Below are 21357 nucleotides of genomic sequence, written 5' to 3'. Positions count from 1 at the left end.
GATTTTCATGTTGTAATTTTATGGATTTGTTGTCTGGGCCATATTGTTGTACATTGTCTGACTGAGTGTTAATTTTCTTCAGATTCTGCCTTGTTCTGATGCCGTTGCCACTACTCATGTGTATTTATACACTGGTTACAATATTAGCAATTTCACCTTCATCCAAGTGCAAATGCACTGTACAGTATTTCATTGTATTTACATTTTATAATGAGTTTTTTATTTAAGGAATATGTGCATTTATAATATTCAGTAGTTTATAAACAAATGATCAATCAAATTAGTAATTCTCAGTTCATTGTTTTGTTAACAGTTAATTATAAACTAAATATGAAATAACTTTCTAAGTTAACTTAAAGTGCAACCAGTGCTGTTAATTCATGCTTTAATTCACGGGAGACAGTTGGTGAACTCCTTGAGTGTATGTGGCTGTGCTCTACTAAATGGACTGCAGTGCTATAGTATAAATGTGCTGGTACAGTATGTGGGCATTGAGACAGCTTTATTTCACAGCAGTATTAAGAGAACATGAAATACAAAATATTGTAATATTCTTAGCTTCTATTAAGTAGATAGTATCATAAATTAAACACAGATTCTTAGAGGTTCACATGGTAAGTTTAAGTTCTTTACATATCACTTTAATTAGAAATAGCTCAGGTGCCTGACCTGTTATTTATCTTATGCTTGTGTGCTGCTGCTGCAATGCTGCAGAATGAAACACAGCGCAATGTGTTTCTAACTTTTCATCATGAGTCTTAAGTATTGACGTGCTACTGTGTGGCGACTGCAGGAGATGCGGTGCAGTGCTGTTTCTGCCCTTCACTGCTGCAGTCTCTGTGGTGTTTAACATCGTTACTGCCCTCATGTCACCACAGCAACCAGTCTGGTTACATCCTCAGCAAGGCCTTTGTTTAGATATTTATTATGGTCTGTGCATATGCGTGTGCCTGTGAATGTTGGGTGCTTGTTGATGCAGAGGTATATTGGTCACAACGGAGAGTCAATCACAGCTATCCACATGTCAATAAAGACACACTTTGACCTTTAAGTGAATGAATAACCACCAAGTTTCATTACTTTACATCCTATCAGACAATCAGCTTTATTACCACTCCTCTCCTTCCCCCTTGACTCTCTTGTGGTATTTCCCAGGATGTAGCCACATGCCGTCTGCACTGCTTAAGCTTTAATAACACTAAAAGGTTTACTTCCCCCCTCCTTCCCAGCACCACCACCTCTCTTTTCTCTCCCTCAGTAACCATGGTCATTATTGAAATTATCACATCCTATTTAGTACCTTATTGATGACTCACAACAATCCTAGCACACAAAAGCAGGACTATGAGAAAAATCTTAAAATGATATTTTTTTAGCATCAAAATGTGAAATCAGTGAGAGTAAAAGAGAAAAACCACAATGGGAAGTTCTCACTTTGTAATGTGGTAAATTTGCTTCACTCGGGAGTCTTATATTGTGCAAGTGAACAGATTAAATATGTATTATTTATCAACAGAAACCCAGAGAGTGCACTGATGTATCTCTCAAACATGTATCATTTCTCCGTGCTGAATAATGAATGTTAAAGCAGGTTTTGAGTCTATGCAGCTGAAAGCACAACATGATGGATTTACAGCTTCATGCTGTGTGGATTACATAGGTGCACCTATGTAATCCACACAGCATGAAGCTACAGAACATTTAATGTTGTATCGCAATGTCATGTGTGCAGCTAGAAATGGAACTTACTAGCTTACCAAATTAGTTCTTCTAAACCTTTACTTTATTAGTAGTAACTTATTATTGACACAATATCCTATGATCTCTGTCTTTTTGTAGCGAACCACTATTTTGGGTAATTTTATGTGTGGAAGTTTAGTTGAACTATTGATAAAGAAGTTGCTAAATGTGCAGCTGCTGTGACAGTCATGCTAATGTTAGCGTCAGTGTAACGCTGATTATGCTAGCAGATGTAGCCTCATTACGAGGTTACAGGGCTATATGTCAATAAAATCTTTTCATATCTGTGGTTTCAACATATAAATAATGCTAATGATATATATATATGTTTAAAAGTAAAGGCGGGTTTACTTTTAAAGGAAGTCTGAAGGCTGTATCACAGGAATTGATGCTAACAAGATTATTTTTTGGCAGCTTCTTACAATGTATTTGATAAAAGATATTTAAATGGGGTTTTAGTTTTGTGTTTTTATCTAATTTCAAATACATAACAAATAATAATAGCTTTATGTTTTAGACATTTGGTAGCACAACAAGTCATATTATGTTATTTAAGATTTTTATTTCAGACATCCAGCCAGCAGCAGGAACAGCAATGAATATAGAAGCAGCTCCCTCTGGAAAGTCAGCTTCAACCACCACAGACAGCTACTTATTCTACACGCATGTAAGTTTCTGTTTTGCTTTAACTACACTGCTAATGCAGTTTTTGTTTAGTTTCACTTACAGTACACTTTATGGACAGAAGTATAGGCCCACACCTCCTAACCTTTAAATTCTGGTGTTTTCAGTCCCTTGCTGTGGGTGTATAAAAATCAAGCACCAAGCCGTGCAGTTAGTCTTTACCAACACTTGGGTCATTCTGAAGAACTTGTAATACTGTAATAGGATGCCACCAATGATACTGGCAATGTTTCTGGCGGTTGATTTTCTACTTATTTAAACAGAAAAAAGAAATGGACTAGTCAACTAGTCTAAAAGACAGAAAATCCTCATATAAAACCCCTAATTACATTTTCATTAGTCAAATCACATTCTAAATGTCGCTGAACATTTATAAAATAGGAATAACACATTTAACTAACTAGCATTTATGACAACAGCTAGCAAGAAAGGTGATGTTTAAACATTTAGTCACAAGAAATCAAATTTAAACCCTTCTGGATATTTCATGATAAGCTGTAAGTGGTATTATTGCAAAGTGTATAGTAACCATAGTAACTTACCCAAAAAGTGGGAGACCACATATAGTTTGGGGTCGGAGACTGCTGAAGTGTATAGTCCATAAAAGTCGCCAATGCTCTGCTGACTCAGTAACTGCAGAGAAACCTCCTGTGGCATTAACGTAAGCAGGAAAATTGTGCACCGGGAGCTTCGTGGCACTGGTTTCCATGACCGAGCAGCTCCTGTAGGTGTAACGTGTAGCCGGTGTTCTGACAAAACATCCTACTTTGTCAAAACATCCTACCGTAGCGTAACTTTATAGTCATGTCTATCAATGCGTGTTACCTCATTAGAATATACTACCTTAGGTGGTTTATGCCTCCATCGTACATATCTATAGGTATGACTTTCTGATAGCCAAATCACACTTATCAAAACGTGCTAACAGCGGAGCGTGGTGTCGACCAACTGCAGGAGGACTAAAATTAATTGACAAGGTTTACGCTGTATGCCAGTTTACAGAAACTTAGAAGTAATAAATCAAGACTTGAAATATGACTTCAATTGAGACTCCAAATTGCAGTATTTTTGAAAAAAACAAAACAAAACGCAACTTAGCTTGAAAAGTTAACAAATTGACAACAGCTTACAGAAAACAAGTATCAACTGTAATAAAGAAGTAAAACATATAATACTAACCATTTTTCACACGCACAAGATCCGGGTAGGATCAAATAATAGGTGTGTACTATTAACACCAAAAACATGGGCGTTTTGAGTTGTGCGCATGCGCAGTAACAACATCTAGGACAACTTGATAGGTAGGGTGTTTTGTCAGAACACCGGCCCCCTACTTTCGTCCATGTATTTTAAATGAAGACTTTTGAAACTCACCATTCTTTACGCTTGAACCTACACTGCACCGCATTAGCAGTAGTAATAGCAATAAACATATGCTGATGTAGTGTTCCAGTGAAATTCCTTTTTGCATGGTGTACCTGCATGACTGTTATCAGCTAACACCACACAACGTAAGTAGAAAGGCAACAGTGCATAGTAATTATCACATCTTTGTTAAACAAAGCACAGCCAAAATCACTGCATAATGATTTATTCACATATTTTTTGTCACATACTATATATTATCATTATTATTGTTATTGCTGCAGTTGTGGCGCCTTTCAGGTATTTGCTTTCATTATTCCCATAACGAGATTCTATGCTCATATCTCTTTATAGTTTTCATCTTCATGCATGCTGAGTATTACATTTCACAGGAGCAGGATGCAAATAAATTAAACAGTCTCTTTTTTAAAGTTACATCTCATAATCTATCCATTCTAATAATGCTTCAGTTACATGCCTTTTTCAGAGTCCATAGAGGGAAGTCACTTCTTGGAACATACAGTCTCCATCAGAGGGTAAAGGCATTACAAAGAGCACATTATTAATACATCTCATTAAAGCTGGCAATCTATGATTAATTTTCATAACCAACCAAGCCCCTATTCCCCCACCCAAGTACAGCCTATCTCTACCGCATAGTGAAAACACTAAGTGTAATTATAACATTTCATCTATGTACAGTAACTTTGAAATATGGCACCAAATCAGCTTGTGAAAAAAAGCTTGAGGTTACATGTTAAAATATTTGTGACTACAATACTTTTCCTGTTTAAAGTGTTTAATTCCATTCATAAGCTTTCAACAGCAATAACATTTTACAAGCCAAAGTGCAAACACTGGCACACTTTACTTGATTTTTTTTTTCTTTTTTGTGTGTGAACGTAAACAGTGCCTTGCAGGCACTGGGAGCATTGTGGTGCATTGACACAGTGTTGGAAAGTAATCTACCTCATCTTCAGTGCACCCTGTGTCCTATTTTGAGCAGAAGCTCTCAGGTGATGTGAGTCTGCAGTCTGTTTGGCACCTAATGCGGTGAAGAATATGGAGATTTGTGAGAAATTTTAGGAAAAGAGTCTGATACAATAAATGATGTGTTCCAGTTTACTAAACATTTTAGTGCTGATCATTTTGTGTTGTTCAAAAGGTGCTTGTTTGTCCACTGTGTGGTCTTAACAGTGTGGACATTATTTTTCTCTCAGTAGCTCAGATTAGTTTAGCATTCAATTATCCTGACTTGAGTCAGAGATTGGCTTTTTTTCCCCACACACATGCGTATGCATGCACGCGCTTAAGCTCTTGCATATGCACACATAATTGGAAAATGAGAGGATTTCTAAGCTACAGCAAAGGCAAATAATGAAGAACTTCAGATAATTCAACCTCACACAACCTTTAAACCTACAGTCTATTAATATTATTTGTAATTGCTCAGTTTTGTCAGTTGGGTTCTGTGAAGGCACCTAGTGTCACCTAGGCAGAGCAGAGCTCTCAATGTTACAGCAACACAGTTACCTTTTTAGTTTCAAAGTGTCAAAAACTCTACTTGGTGAAGTAATGGTTCATCGTCACTACACAGAGTCCATCTGTGCCCCTGAATAATAATGCAGTTGTCAGTTTTGTGCCTACTGATGGGTGGTCTGCGGCCAGGGAAAAGCTCTTCTCCAATATTTAAAAGGTCTTTGAGCCCCCAGGCAGAGAAGCCTCTGTCAGACGTAGGCTGACTCACTAGACTGGGTCCTGCCCAGGTTTGGGGCTTGGGACATGTGTGAAACATCCTTCTTGCGCACTTCACAGATGGACTTTCTCCGGGCCTGCACCCCTCTGATGGCCGTTTTTATCTTCCTCCAGCCAAGGTGGTTGAGCTCTGCCAGGTTAAGTAGCACACATATGCCACTAACTGCAAACATAAAGACCAAAAACACAGTCTTTTCTGTGGGACGGGACACGTAACACTCCACCTCCTTCACGCATGGGTAGCGATCGCACTCAAACATCCCCGGCACGTTGAAGCCGTACAGGAAATACTGGCCCGCCAAGAAGCCGATCTCGAGCGCATTGCGGAACACAACCTGGATGACGTAGAAACGGGAGATGCCTTCTTGCCGTCGCACTTTAGAGCTCTTGTGAGTTGGAGGGAGTCCCCGGGGTCCGTTAGGGATCTCCTTGACCTCCAAGCAGTCATGATCCTCCTTACTACTGTCGGGGTGCACCAGGATGCCGTTGATGTTTCGGGCATGGAGCTTACGAGAGTGGTGGTCATGGTGGCGACCATGGTGGCCATGACCATGGTGATCCATGTAAGGATGCAGCAGAGAGTAGCTTCGATCACGTGCTTTGGCTGACTGATGGACAGAATAGGTGATGAAGCACAGGCTTGGCGTGCACACCAGGATTATCTGAAAAACCCAGTAGCGGATGTGCGAGATCGGGAATGCCTTGTCATAACAAGCCTGGTTGCAGCCGGGCTGCATGGTGTTACAAATGAACATGATTTGCTCGTCCTCATACACCTTCTCCCCCACTATGCCAACTATTAAGATACGGAAAATCACCACCACTGTCAGCAGGATCCTGCAGAGACAGAAGGAGAGAGGGCAGGAAGGGAAGGTGGTGAAACAGGAGAAAGACAGCATCAGTTAATGAGGAGCAAATCCACAAAGGAACATTATATGTGGGCATGACCGTACGAGTGAGTCGGTATAAAGTTAATGGTGAATAGGTGCTGTCGACAATAGTGGTTTTGATTTTTTTGAATATGCGTTTCTGAAAATTAAAGGGACAGTGACACTACATTCACTTTGCATGTGTGTGCGTGTGCACGCGTATTTGTGTGCTTGTAAGCAGCTGCCGTGATAAACAATACCCTGGGATGATGGAGCTGTGCTCTAGATAGCATGCGCACCTCAGGTCACTAATCATAAGATAAAGATGATTTCACACTCATTTTCACAGCTGGACTGAAATGGAACTGAATGGCAACAGCTATAATAGACACCCACTGATTTAAGAATCAGTCTCGCATGTTAGCATATTTCCCCTAGTGTTAATTAGCTTTTATCGAACATACCAAAATATCTCTGTTGCAAAGCAACTGAATAGTATATTGCTGTATAAATAACCTCCTTCTGTTTCATTGTTGACTCCCAAGTGAGGAAAGAAGCATGCACCGTATTAAGGGGCAACAACCGTCACAGTTGCAAAGCTTTTAAGATGTGTAGCTATTTAAAGAGCTCACATAGAAAAGAACGAGTTGCCTCAACTATAGGGAGCTGCTCTCCCGAGGAGGTGGCATTTGCTAAAAACTGCATGGACTTCCCATTGAGCATCATTAGTGCTTTGCTGCAGTTATAGAAAGCTGTGTCCAGGGACCGGTGGATCTAGAGAGCAGTACAGCTGTTCTGTTATTTTCATGGTGTCGATCCAGTATGGGCACTGCGGAGGAGGACTCTGGCTTTAGGGCTGCAGTGTCAGCTCTTTCTAATGAGCGAGGAAAGCCTGCACATCATTGAGTTCCCTAGTATTTATGCCACAGCCGTGGATGTGAATGCTCCCTGTGTGGAAGAGCCAGTTGCTTAGCACACTCTTGTATCCAAGCACAAGAGGGGGCCACAGACGGGAAGTAAAGGGATAGAGATAGATGGGAGCTGGCCCTGAAGTGAAAGGCAGCTACGTAGGACAATAGCCAAAGTAATGGGATTTTGTTGTATTTTAAATATGCACGTGCATCCTAACTTGTTTGCTATAAAATGAGACTCCATACTTTATCTTTTAATGAGGGCTCAAAATGCCTACCGACCTTCAGTGACCAGTAACCACAGCAACCTGCAGAGGATGGCTGTATAGACACCCAGTATGGGGGGGAAAAATAGCCTACAGTTGTTAGAAATATCCGACAAGTCAAAAAAAAAATACATTTGTTTGAATGATGTGAAAGAGGAGGCAATTTGCTGAAGCCAAGGGAAAGACGGGTGAAGGTAAGAGGTACACCAGGGGAACATGCGTTAGCATGAAACAGACTTAAAATAGAGCAGTGCCTTGCTGCACGACTATCGCTGCTCCACCTGCGAATGCATGCCTGTGTGTGTTTTTTTGTGCGAAGAAGACAGGCACGAGGACACAGACACAAAGAGGAAGAGTCAGCCATGTGTATGACTTGTGCAAAATGGCAAAGACTCACAGTCGCCTGTGCTCAGAGCAGCTGCCAGCGTGCACGCTACACTGACTTCCATCATGGTTAAAAATCCAGCAGAATAAAGCTCCCCCGCATCTTTGGACTTTCAGAAGTTCAAATCTGGTCCTGTGTGTCATTCACATTAAGACATCTATCAACATCTGCTCCTTTGCGGTTAGCCTGATGTGTACGGGCTCACTAGTGGTTCGACAGCAGTCGATATGGCTGAATGAATGATATTGATGGTTCTCTGCACCACAGGAAGATTTGACGCATTCTGCTCACAGGGACGAAGATCTGTGGTCGACACAGCTCGTCTGTATGCAAATATTTGTTTAAAAGATAGAGGATATATGACTAACTCTAGGTCAGTGTCAGTGTGAGAATCTGCAGTGCTGGATGTTGATTTAAAACCATGCAAGAGGCTCAAGAGCAGCTTTTCTGCACTCCACCTTGATTTTCTAATCAAGGTAATAAAAGACATTGGCTGCTTCTCTGCCCAGTGATAATTACTATGTCATAATTACAACTTAATGCCACTGAATCTTCCTGCTGTAAACATCTGTGTGTAATGCCACAGACTCATGGGCGACATGTTTTTTAATGTTGAACTGAAATATTCTTAGTTCAGACTGTCCTCAGACTGAAGGTAAGAGGATTGAAGCTTTTTCTTCTTCTTAAAATGTCATGCATCGTGATTTCCGATGAGTGCATCCACATAGATGTACTGCAACATGTAATATCAGTTCATCTCGACAAACTTTCCACTATGCTGTCATGTGTTCATCATTGTGACAGCTTTTTTAGTGATGGACCAAATCCAAATCTGTTGACAAAAATTTTAAATAGTGCTCTATACCAGTCTTTCATTACATCGACATAGGTCAGTATGTATTTGTCTGTAGTCACCACCATCTAAACGAAAAACTGGGCTTTTTTTTTTACATAAATATAGAGGGATAAGGACTTTGTGGTTGCAGTTTTCTTGTCCTCCTCAGAGTTTGTTCAATTTTAAAGTAGCGCAGCATTGCAGTCATTTAAAAATCCAGTCATTGCTTCTGCTTTTTTTGTCATTAAAAAAAAATCCCAAGGTGTTCCCTGTATTGAGTGCTGTGTGTGTTTGTTTGTGTGTGGTGGTTTATGTGTTTGCTCTACTGCTGGATAACGGAATAATCAGCATGGGGCAGATTGCTGCATTAGCAGAAAGCAGCGCCCGAACGTTGTCTGCAAACATCAGTGCTTTAAGTCCTGCAGCATAACTAGCCAATACGGTAACTAGGAGAAGATTAGGACAGCACGAAGGCCTGAACCTGCAGAATATTCAATAACAATCATGAATAATGAAAAAGATGTCAGAAGTTTTAGTGTCTCAAACCCATGGGGCAGAATATTAAAATACTTGAAGAGTTGATTCATATAAGTGGGCATGAAAAAGATTCAGGCATTACGACATATCACAGCATGGTTCCTGTCACCAAAAGTTTCTTAAATGGCTGCTAAATTGTCTCCCACATCAGTCCCCACTTGTCACCTAATTTAGCATCCTGCTTCCCGGAGGACCCGGTTAAAGCTAAGACTAATCATTACATTTTTAGAGACCTTCTAAATCCCTACCACTGTCCAGGAGATTTGATAAGATTTAGAAGTCAATCCTTCTGCGTCTGTGGATCGTGTTCACGTCTGGATCTTCTTTTTTAATATCTGCTTTCTTGGGCTTCATCACTGACAGCTGACATTTTCATAAAGCGCAGAGACAAACAGCAGCTCATGGGCATGTTAACGTTTATGTCTAGAGGGACAGAAATAGGAGGAAGTAAAGATAATGAGGTGGTATTTTGTTGCGTTAACTTTCAAAGTGATCCTCAGGCAGCTGATTGACCTGTAAGATTGTGTGTGCAGTGTAATGTTAGCTGCTCATCAGCTGGTGTGTCGGCTGGACATGCAAGCTCTGTCTTTCCCAGAGGCTTTAACACACACACACACACACACACACGTTCATTCATGCAGCAGCTGCTGTCGCCAGCCTCCAGGGAGAACAGAGGCCCACAAGCACAAATGCACCAGAAAACCTACACTTGCTTTCATACATAGATTGTGAATATAAGAAAGTAACTGTTAATATATGAAGGTGCACAGACTGGCCTCTGAAGCGCTGGATAAGTGCAGTTAGCTGTGAAGAAACCTGGATAAAAATATTCCTGCCACCCATACGCTCTCAATAATAAGCTCCAATGATTGCTGATGGCAGCACATAATGAATAAAGACCTTACCGGGCCTTGAAATTAGACAGCTTAATTATCAGAGTGCAGACATTTCTATCCACCCGCCTCTCATCACTGCTCCTCTCTTAAAGTGTTTTAATAGTTTAAGGTCTTGCCCACATATCCGGCAGATGTGCACGAATGCCTGAAGTGCAACTACGAGTCAGCGTGACGAATACGGTAATTTAAGCTAAACTTGAGCTGCGGTGGTTCTCTTACCCTTGCTGTCTTGAAATACGTTACTTAGAGTGTGAAACAGAAACGGTTTTAAAAAATCTTCCCGAGTTTAGCGACGTCAGACTCAAACCACAACAGCTTTTTCATCCTGCTAGTTTCCACTGTGCCACGACTCAGAGTCAACATGGGCAGAAATGTAATTATATCACTTGCTCATTCAACATCTCGGAGGGAAATGGCCTCCAGCTGTTTTGCAGGAATAACGGAGGAAACGGGAAAGTTAATTGGGGGACACTCTACAGGTATCTGTGCCAATTATACCTCAGCTAACAGACAACAGCGAGATCTCAATCTTCACAGCAAAACCATTACAGCTGCACTTGAGAAAGATGCCTTAGAACGGTTTATGATGAGTATTTTTATTTTATGCCAAACTACTTCACGCCACTCAAAGAAAGCTGGGGGAAGAAATTCCTACACACAACGTTTCTGTTAACTCATCGCTTGGCCTAACCATGCGCGATGATAATGCAGAGCACGCCAGATGCAGCTTTCCTCTATCCCGTTTGTCTTTATGTCATCTAAAATTACTCTTTCATCTCGACTCAAGCTAGCGAGGCAAACATTATGCATAAGTGTTTCTATCTAAAATAACTTGAAAACCAAATAAATGGCATCAGCATTTCTTTGTGTATCCCGAACCAGCACGTTTTGCTGATCACATCAATATACAATTTCAGAAGATTCCATTTATATGACATCTTGGCCTACAGTACAGTATTTGGCGTAATGATGGGATTTTACACACATCAGGTCTCCCATTTTATTCCTGTAATACATTTTTGTACAGATGGCCGCCCCTCCCTGAGCCTGGTTCTGCTGGAGGTTTCTTCCTGTTAAAAGGGAGTTTTTCCTTCCCACTGCCGCCAAAGTGCTTGCTCATAGGGGGTCATATGATTGTTTTTACTCTTTATGTATTATTGTAGGGTCTACCTTACAATATAAAGCCCCTTGAGGCGATTTTAATGTTTTTATTTGGTGATGTATAAATAAAATTGAATTAAATGGATATTGAATTGAAAAATATTGACATTTTTGGTAAATAAATACACAAGGGCGACTGACAGGGCAAATGACTCAGCATCACTGTAATGGAAGTCTGGTTACTGAGGATGAAGGAGTTACAGGAGATATTTTTTTATATATTTATTAATGAAATGCTTGATATTGACGAGAAAAGAGATGATTACAGGTTAGCGCAGCTAAGTTTACGCAGCTCTGAAGTTTCACACAAGTTTCTCCCAAACTAGATAACAAGTAGTCAAAGCTATCCTTGATAAAAACAGGAAACATCACCGCGTCACCGAGCCTGACCTTTTCAGACCTACCCAAAATAGCAAGACTGGGAAATTGGACTCATACTTTAAATGGTATTTGTTCAGGACGTTGCATAAGACCCCTTTTTAATTTTGACAGTTCCCAGAATGCATCAGCTCTGCTCTGTCTCTCTAATATGTTTTAGTGCCAGAACCTTTAAGTCTTGCAGCAGACAAAATCAGCTGCCTCATGTGGTTGCACTGTATGTTTGTCTTCAGAGGATATCTTCTTAAGCATAAAAATCTGGTGCTGAAAAGTAACAAATTGTTAGAAGTTTTTGTCCCTAATATTTCAAACAGCACTCACAAGTTTTCCTAAAGTAGCATATTTAACCTTAATTTTTATGTAGGGGCTTTTCATCTGACTGTTTAATTGCAAAAAACACATAAAATCTTAGTAAATGTCTGGAATGGTTATTTTTTTATAAAAATATCTCCGCTGCTAAAATGTAGCCTCTACATAAGGTCAGTAAACAGAACCTTTGCTACTTGTCAGCGCTGGTTAAATTGTGTGTTGGGTTGCAAAGATTTAATTGTAAGGCTTTTAGTAAAATTGTATGTAGCAAGTTTCTCTGTAAAAAGTATTAATGGAGTTTTAGCCTCATGGAAAAAGGTTGGAAAAGCACTTATGATATATAACTTGCTAGTTATAAAACCAGCAAACACAGATCTATATTAGTGGGAGTTTACAGCTGTAAAAGCTTCTAATCACAAGCTAATTACTAGAAGTTACTGAAAGACCATATAAACACTTTGTGAATTCAGATGCTTTGTTCATCACAACGTGCGAGCTTTTGTTCATTTAAACATTGGCTTAGAGTTGCATACAATAACCTGTCTATAATATTTGTGTTTGCATATGTTGGGGTGTGAAACAGCTTCCTGCCTCGTGGCTTTTCTGGCAGATTATTTAAATTCTAATCAGTTGTCCTTTCTGAAAGTTAGAGCACACTAACATGATGGTTACTTTCCAAATCAAGTGGCTTACTATTGTAAGTACTGTCATTATGTATCACAGTAAAATATGATTCAATCTGCACATTAATGAATGTCCCTAACTTCCTTCTAATGTGTGTATTAATTTCTTATTTCAACTGAGGGAAATGTATTTGTTATTAATGACCCTCAAACTGCGTGTTTTCTTTCCTAAACCTGCAATGTGCCATTAAAGACAGTCAGACTCTAGTAATGTGGTTGGCTCCTGTAAATTGACTTCCCACAATATAACATGATAGCACCGTCCACCTGTGCAAGGTGAACGCTTATTTCATGTCTCTCCCACTCAGCCATGCCCACGTCCTAACTCTGTCCATATTTTAAACCTTCACTAGCTGATGGCTAAGTTTGTGATTAGGCTAGTGGTGTATGATACTGCAAACTTTGGTATCGAGCTGATGCCAGATCAATACAGGACTGATACTGCTGATACCAATACTGATACCGATACTTTGAACCTATAAAGACAGCATATGGAGGGGAGAGCAGTGGTGTCGTGATTTATGAGTTGAATCATCATCATTTTGACAAATGCTGAACACATTTTAATGACTACTAATTAACTGTGAATTTTAATTTCCACAATAATTAGTTAACACAACGAAACGCGCCTTTCAGCTTTTCACCTTCTGTTGTTTAAACGTGCCATAGGCTGTGAATACAATAGATAACACAATTCAATGGGCTACTGAACTTAGGATAGAAATAAGGCATTGATCCTATCATGCTAGCATAGATCTAATACCAATACCAGGGTTGGCATAGATAATATCGATATTGGGATTGATCTGTCCACCTGTAGAATAGGCTGCTTATTACTTTTTACTGATTTATTCTTTTTATTTTAGATTGGAGCTTTACATATTGTATCATAGTATCATAGATTTGTTAGGTTGTCGGTGTCAAACATTTCTAGTTAGACATCTTTGCCACCAGGATTTACCCAAGAGGAAGTTAAAGTTTGTCTTTATTTTAAGCAATGAATAATTAGAACACTGCAAATAGTTTAAAAATCTCAGTGCAGCCCACATACATGCATGCCTCACTTCACATCTTTTAAACCAGCCCTTGTTTATGTTAAAGAAAAAGAAATAAGCATTTACATTAGTCATTACTTCGGTCTCTGGTGCACATTTTTCCTGGACTACATTTTTACCTTAAAAAACAACATCTTCAAAATGCTTTCTTTAAGGGAGATTGGGTGTTTAATAACAGGCTCACAATTCATAAAAGTTTAACAAAACCTGTCTGAATCGAATCAGAAAATATCACTACATGTGGGAAGTCATTAAATATACATTTAGGCTATGCATAGGGGAAACATTACATGCCCGATAAAACTCTTACACACACCGCTGATGTGTTGCTGAAATGAATAATAGCCCGCGCTGAGTGAAAGCTGAGCTCAGCGCTAGTGGCAAACCGTGCAATCAATTTCATTCAACATCAGGGACTGCTGCACAAATAAACTAATGACAACTATAGATGTGCAGGAAAATGCTTTAATTTGAACGACAGTCCTGCTCCTTGGCGAACGATGATGGATTACTAATCCTTTCTAATGCTGCAATATGGACGCCGTTGTTTTGCTTTGCAACAAAACCTTCTCGGGTGGAATAAATCTTATCCAGGAAGATGGTTATCAATGATACATGAAGTATATTCTGTCAGAAGGGATGATGTCCTCAATTCACGCAGAGCATTCCTGCATCTCTGATTATTTTGGGAGAACTAGGGTGCCCTTCTCAAAGTAGGGTACCGCCTTCTTGTGGATATCCTGACCCATTTAGGAAAAGAACATGACCATGAAAACTGCAGGAGTGAACAACTTCGGGGCAAAGAGTGGGGCGATCGTGGCTCAAGAGTTGGGAGTTCGCCTTGTAATCGGAAGGTTGCCGGTTCGAGCCCCGGCTTGGACAGTCTCGGTCGTTGTGTCCTTGGGCAAGACACTTCACCCGTTGCCTACTGGTGGTGGTCAGAGGCCCGGTGGCGCCAGTGTCCGGCAGCCTCGCCTCTGTCAGTGCGCCCCAGGGTGGCTGTGGCTACAATGTAGCTTGCCATCACCAGTGTGTGAATGTGTGCGTGAATGGGTGGATGACTGGATATGTAAAGCGCTTTGGGGTCCTTAGGGACTAGTAAAGCGCTATATAAATACAGGCCATTTACCATTTACCATCTTGCTTTTAAAGCCAACAAACAAGAACCCAGATATGTTCGGTCACGTCAAACCATTCCGGGCTGCCTGTCTAAGTGCAGGTTCTTCCAGCCATATAAACAGCACTGCAGAGCAACAAGGTGTATTTCATACACCACTTTGTTGCATTAAAAGGCTGGTCAACTCTGCATACATTTTTAATGAATGACTTGACATCAGTTGCAACGTGCAACAAGAGGCACGAAGCATTTATTAAGATTTTATGGTTTATACTGCTTAAGTGGGGAGTGATAGATGATGAATAATGGATCATTTAGAGCTTCATCACAGAATAAAAAACAAATAAAGGGTAAATAGATGCAGAAATCTAAAAGTGCATAAATGAATAACAGCAAACAGCACTTTGTAAACTAATTCTTAATCTGATTGAAATGCAGTTTACAGAATGTAATCTATGGAAATGTACTTTTGTGGCTTTAACAGCATAGACAGTGACATTTGCATTTACTTTATCTCAGAATCAACCTGAACATTTAAAAGAGCTGCTTCATGAACACTGCTGTCAACATTGTGTGCCGGGTCAGCCAGCAACTTCAGTTGAAGGATCTCTGACACAGATTCCGAGCGATAAACCTCTGCAGAGGGAAAACTTTTCTTCCTCCCTCTGTCTCACCCCCACCCTCATCCATCCGTTGCAGCTTTTTTGTTCTGCCTCTACAGCGCCCATCATCTCCTCTCTATCCATCCGGTTACCTTTATTATTTTATCTTCCTCAGATCACTCTAGTGCTCCATTATCTCTGCCTCTTTTTTTTCCAGCTCATCTTTTGCGCTGACCTCACTACAGCAATGCAGTCAAGGAGAGGCAAGTTATATATCTCGCACCCAAAGGCTTGATCTTCACACGGTCGGACGCATTTTTGTCACGGTAGACATCACAAACATTCACACCTGCGATCTGCAAATGGTTTGAGCACCACATGTGAAACACACACATACACACACACACACAAACTGTATTACTGTATGTGAATATTAAACAGTTTATTGCCTGTAGTTGTGTGCTTTAAAATATATTGTAATGATGTGATTTTTGTATACAGATTAAGGACTGGGAAAAATGACGAGCCTAGGTGTTAGATGCATGGCCTCCACATTCAGTTTGCAGTATTATATGGACATGTAATTTATTTGTCTATCGCACCCACTTAAATACTTAATTTGTATGAGATTGTATATCAGCAAGAATTACGAATAGGACAAAACAAAAAGTAAATTACTGCTGTAAAATTTTTATTGTGAAGGCTGTAGATGTACAAAAAATGAAATTATTGTTTTAATTGTAACCAGAAGTCAGTTAATATGCATAGAAAACAACCACAAACATTATCAAGGCTGCTAGTGTCATGTTTTACACAAATGTACACAAGTAGAGCTGTGCCATTGGCATAAGAATAAAATAACAATTTCGTTTTCCTAATTTTGGAGCCTGAATGTTTAAGTTGGAGAGGATAGTGCTAACAAACATCACGTATTCAGTGCAGATTTTGTTAAATCTTTATTAGGTACAGAAAATAGATATACAGGTCTGTGTGCTGACCTCCATTCTTATCAGAAATGTCATTAATTTGTTACAATTAACAGACTCAGACTGACTATACTATCTAATGCAAAAGATTTCAGGGTTATCATAACTGTAAAACTGGTTTGGGATAGAGGTGGATTACTGCAGCCTTGACAATGATTTTCATTTCCATGTTATCATGAGTACAGTCATCGGTTATCCATGCACACATTGTACATTGTGCAGTTAGAAGTCAAGCTTATGAAGATTTCACAATACACAACATTAATAACTGAATGAGTCATAATACGCAAGGCACCTGTGGTTAGTCAGAGGCACAGAAGCAACTCTCAATTTGTCTGTCTCGATCAAAGACCATAATTAAGCTAACCTATGCCACAGTGTAGTTGGTCCGTTTCTATTTCAAACACTCTTCTGTAATCCTGAGCTAATTATCTATCCTATGCCAGGGCATAGGTTAGCTTAAACCTACAATTAAGAAACAGCTTAATTGTAGCTCAAAAAGACAGTCTAAACATCTGAAAATGCTGTCGGTGTCTCACAGTGGATTTGCATCCTCGTGTCGGCACTCAAAAAAAGATGACTGACATGCAACCATGTTCCAAAGTTTGGATGCAGGGGAGACCTTTTATGTCGAAACGTCACTGTTCTGTGCTTTGGAACCGCATCCATTAAAACTGCAAGCGAACACATGCAAACGTTGTCAAAGTAACGACACACAGGCTGAACATCCTACTTGTGATGCCATCTACCAGTCACTGCATGCCACACCCTGTGAAGTGCAGGACTTCACGACGCACAACAGTGCAACACTACATCACGGTTGTGTTCACGAGTGCAATGGACCACAGCCAACAATGGTTGTTGGCTGTGGTCAGTGGTGCAACAGACTTGAACCTTTCAACCCATAGAGGTCAGTGCAACAATTTTGACTCCACACATAATTTAGTGTGGGGTTTGGCGTTAACAATCTAGGAGGCACCTTGACAGCACAAAACTGTGCCAGTGGTGAACAATTCTCCAACTTGCTGGTACATCCAGAAACATGATTCCTGTCTTTTAATTATTATGTGTCACTGATTTCCTGACCATGCAGACACATGCTTAGGTTTAGGAGTCAAGGCATTTTTTGTTGTTGTTGTTTTTTGTCTTACTGCTGAGATAACCTAGGAATGTCTAATGTTTTCTTTTCCTTTCTATAGTTGAAAAGCAATATCACCACTTAAAAATAACTTGCTACAAGCTAGTCCACGGCCTCTCTGTCCAAGGTACTTGTGAGTTTTCCTGTACATCTTCAGATATCCTGCACACATGCTAACTAAAGGGACAAAATCGAAAGCGGCGTAGAGAAAATAAGAAGCTGTTCGGGGGCCTAAAACAAAAAATGCTAACAAATAATGTACAGAGAGACTCAAAAACAAAGGTTTCTTGGCTTACATAGCAGATGGAAGAAAAATGGAGGAAACCCCGCCACTGGGAAGCAGATAATGTTACAGCTAATGCTCTAGGGTCAACTAAAGAGCCTTGTAGGACAAACACTCTGAGGAAAGCCAAACACACGGGGATCATTTACAAAGCATTTCACTGTGGATTTCATACTACTATATGATGGAGATGCGCTTTTTTTTTACTATCATTTAACTATCCAATGTCACGTGTCTTTGGACAGTTTGACACATAATAGAAAATAAATATAGTAAACGCTATCACATCTCACACAAAAAAGTGCCCTGTTCTAAACTGTACCACTCGATTTACTAAACACATCTTTGGTATTCAGGATACCCTTTATTAGTGTTCAGCCAGTGAAGTGCATGATCAACAAATAGCTCAAACTATGCATATAAGAAAAAACCAAGTGCATCATGAGAATAGTCTTTATGACTTCTGAAAGAGGTAGCAGACAAATTGAGAGTTGCTTCTGTGCCTCTGAAAATCTGTAGGTGGCGTGAATCATCCAGAGATTAATTTTCAGCGTTCTTTGTACCCTGTGCTCACAGGATTTTACTGATTCAGCTTCCAGAACTGTTATTTTAAAGCTGCATTAAGTAATTTTTGACCACTAGGGGGCGGAAAGACTCCAAAACAAGTTCACAACAGTTAGCATCTAGCTTATCAAGGTGTTATGGCTAACATGTTAGCAAACAGTTGCCTACTCACATATCCAGCAGAAACAGAGCAACACGGACATCCCTTCGGTCTCCTTTACCTGGCCACCTGTTGAATGTAATTCCAATATTCACTGGCGTTTTAGCCCTTGTTTGCTCTTCCAACTCATAATTGTTTTGTTTTTTTTCATTTGCTAAATCTCCAACTTTGCTTACCAGTTTCTTCTGCGTTTTTTTACACAGGACAGTTAGCTTCGGTACCGGGAGCGACTGCCCACATTCATTCGAACCAGCATTGTTTTGGTTTTTCCACTTAAAGAAACCAAAACAACTAGCTGAAAGCTGTGTAGGGCTTCCAAGTGGGATATTGATTCTCAGTGCTACAACAGTACTCCCAAGCCATCAATGGGAGGGACTCACAAGACTGTGAGATTGCTTAATGCATCTTTAAATCAAGTCAGCGTCCAGGTTATTGTTCCATATGAGGACTGGACCAGATGAATTCGTTGGTTAATGCACTTTTAAAATATAGAAATTAGTTGACTGAAATTATTTGGTTGGAAGGAGGATCTCTGTCTTAGCTTCAAATTGCCGATCAGCTGAAATTTTGGTATAAATGTGTAGCTCACATCATCTCTGTTACTTTGACGCAGTTCCAGTGCCACTGGAGGATGTTGGCTTATTCACAGACAATGAACACATGAGCCATTTTGCAGTCCTTTAACTTACACGGGGCAAGAAACACACACACTCACACAAAAGACCACTGAAGCAAAAAGACGTTTAGGCCATGTCCTTGTTGAGTTTGAGTTAATGAACACAGCAGGGCGATCACAGTCTTCACTGTTACTTTTTGTTTTTACCAAAGCAAAGCAGTTTTTAAATGGCCGACATATACATCCAGATTTCACAGGCTGAAGCATGTTGACTCTTCACTTTGCCAATGAGCATCCAAGTGGGACATTTGGATTGTGTTCACTGGGTGGAAAATTCCACTTTTGCAATCAATTAATCACACAGAGATGATGTGGGGCACGCATGTGGGGCACGTATTTCACACCAATTTTACAGCAAGTCTCCGTGGCATGTCTCCACTGCTAATCAAACTAAAAGCTCGTCTGTTCAACTCTCCGCCACGAAACACTCTCACGCAAAGTATAACAATGTCTGCTGGTCAAAACTAATTGGATTAACTTTTTTGTTTTTTTTAGGAAATAAAATCACTCAGAGTTCAGAGTCATTAACTCCCCCCATGATTCTTCCTCCACACCTGCTTGCTCACCATCCTTTCATCTTCCGCACCTCTGCTCTCCCCCCCTCTCACTCCTAGTCCCCTCTCCTCCTTCTGTCATATTGGTCTGTGGCCAGCAGCATCAAGCATAGTCTATCAATAGCTTGGCTATTAGCTAGTAAAAACATAGGAACCTCTCTGATTTAACCGTAATGCCTGCTGCTGACTATGTGCAATTAGGTTATGCCTTAACTAATAGTGGGTGTGGAGGATAAGAGTGAGGAGAGCAGGGAGGAAGAAAGGACGGGGAAGGCAGGGAGGACTGTGAGGGATAGTGGAACAGAGGAGAGCACTGGGACAAGCCTTGAGAAGGGTAGTCTCTGTACAGATGCCATCCACAGATCCATACAAAACAGCATGTAATGTGCAAAAAAAAAAGAAAGAAAGAAAAAAATCCCAGCTCATCAGTTGACATAAAACCGCGGACACAAAACCAGAAAACACCACCTTCCCACTTAAATCCATGTCTTACCTTCCGATCATAGTAGAGTGCTGCTGGACAGCCGCCTCCAGCAGCCTCTCCAAAATCGTCCACTCTCCCATGGCGATGAAGAGGGGGCAGAACGGTCAGAAGAAACAGGGCTTGGGGACCTGACCCCCCTTTCCTCCAGGGAACTCCTTCGCCTTGCTCTCAGGACCAGCAGAGAGTACAGTCAAACCACCCACCCACTCCCGTCACACCTCAGCTCCCTTTGACCTCTACACGTTGACCTAGCCGCTTATCAGTTCATCTCTGTGCACGTGAATGAATGAATGTCTTCTGCTGGGCCTGTCCTGCTCTGCTCCTCTTCCAGGTGCTGAAGAGGTGCTGAGCTGATCGCCTCCCCACCACACACACACCACTCCCCCCACCTTCTCTCTCCCGTAGTTTCTCCCCCTCCCCTGTGCAGTGATGCTTGTCCTCCCCCTGCCGCACCACTCCGCTCTGCGCTACAGCATATGCTATAGCTCACTGAATGACAGCCATGATCACCCTCTGTTTTCCACTTGCCTCTGTTCTCCTTCCCCTCTCCTTCTTCTGTCCCTGCCTTTGTCCTCCACCTTACCCCCAGGGCACTCCTTGTACTTTAGCTGCACTCACTGCCATCGGTGCTCCCCTGCAATCGTCCTTGCATTGTGTAGAAGCTTTGCCTTTGCTGCACCCTTGCTACTCCAACCTAAACACACACACACAACACATATAGCTGATCCTCCTCGGCTCACCTCAGCAAATGGCACTGTAAACACACACGCACACTTGCACTCGATGACAGCTTTGAATCCCCACTCTCGCACTTCCTACTGAGGACTGCAGATCCACGCCAGCACACAAAGCTCCTGCCTGCTGAATGTCATTTCATGACTGGAGGAATGGTCGCTCCCACAGCTCTGAGTGCTACAAGGACCCATAAAAACCTGCATACACACACATGCACACACACGTGCGC

General features: G+C 40.9%; 1 protein-coding gene across 2 annotated transcripts; it reads right to left on the bottom strand.

Annotated features, from left to right (window-relative positions):
* Window positions 1–4006: 4006 nt before the first annotated feature.
* Window positions 4007–20759, bottom strand: LOC147320392 (gap junction delta-2 protein-like). Of its 2 annotated transcripts, XM_086308320.1 has the most exons (3): window positions 20403–20759; window positions 18692–18748; window positions 4007–6381 (listed from the first exon to the last, which is right to left on the bottom strand). In XM_086308320.1, exons 1-3 carry the CDS (start codon window positions 20471–20473, stop codon window positions 5517–5519), a joined length of 993 nt encoding a protein of 330 aa, XP_086164446.1. In that variant the 5' UTR covers window positions 20474–20759; the 3' UTR covers window positions 4007–5516. The 2 variants fall into 2 exon arrangements, with proteins under 2 accessions (XP_086164446.1, XP_086164447.1); XM_086308321.1 differs by lacking the exon at window positions 18692–18748.
* Window positions 20760–21357: the final 598 nt, after the last annotated feature.

This window comes from Aulonocara sp. 'chitande type north' Nkhata Bay, linkage group LG10 (assembly GCF_057382095.1).
Source record: "Aulonocara sp. 'chitande type north' Nkhata Bay isolate Kocher_YH1m ecotype deep benthic linkage group LG10, A_spYH_male_GT1.1, whole genome shotgun sequence".
In the NCBI taxonomy this organism is placed as follows: domain Eukaryota; kingdom Metazoa; phylum Chordata; class Actinopteri; order Cichliformes; family Cichlidae; genus Aulonocara; species Aulonocara sp. 'chitande type north' Nkhata Bay.
Note: the sequence above shows the minus strand (reverse complement) of the source record. Positions and strands in the feature narration are given on the sequence as shown.

Bases quoted from the DNA above. Each gene is read 5' to 3' on its own strand.
- LOC147320392 (XM_086308320.1), bottom strand. From the start codon at position 20,473: ATGGGAGAGTGGACGATTTTGGAGAGGCTGCTGGAGGCGGCTGTCCAG. The intron at 18,749-20,402 runs GTAAGACATGGA...TACATTCAACAG, and splicing joins CACTCTACTATGATCGGAAG to GTGGCCAGGTAAAGGAGACC. The intron at 6,382-18,691 runs GTGAGTAGGCAA...CTGTCTCTGCAG, and splicing joins GCTCTGTTTCTGCTGGATAT to GATCCTGCTGACAGTGGTGG.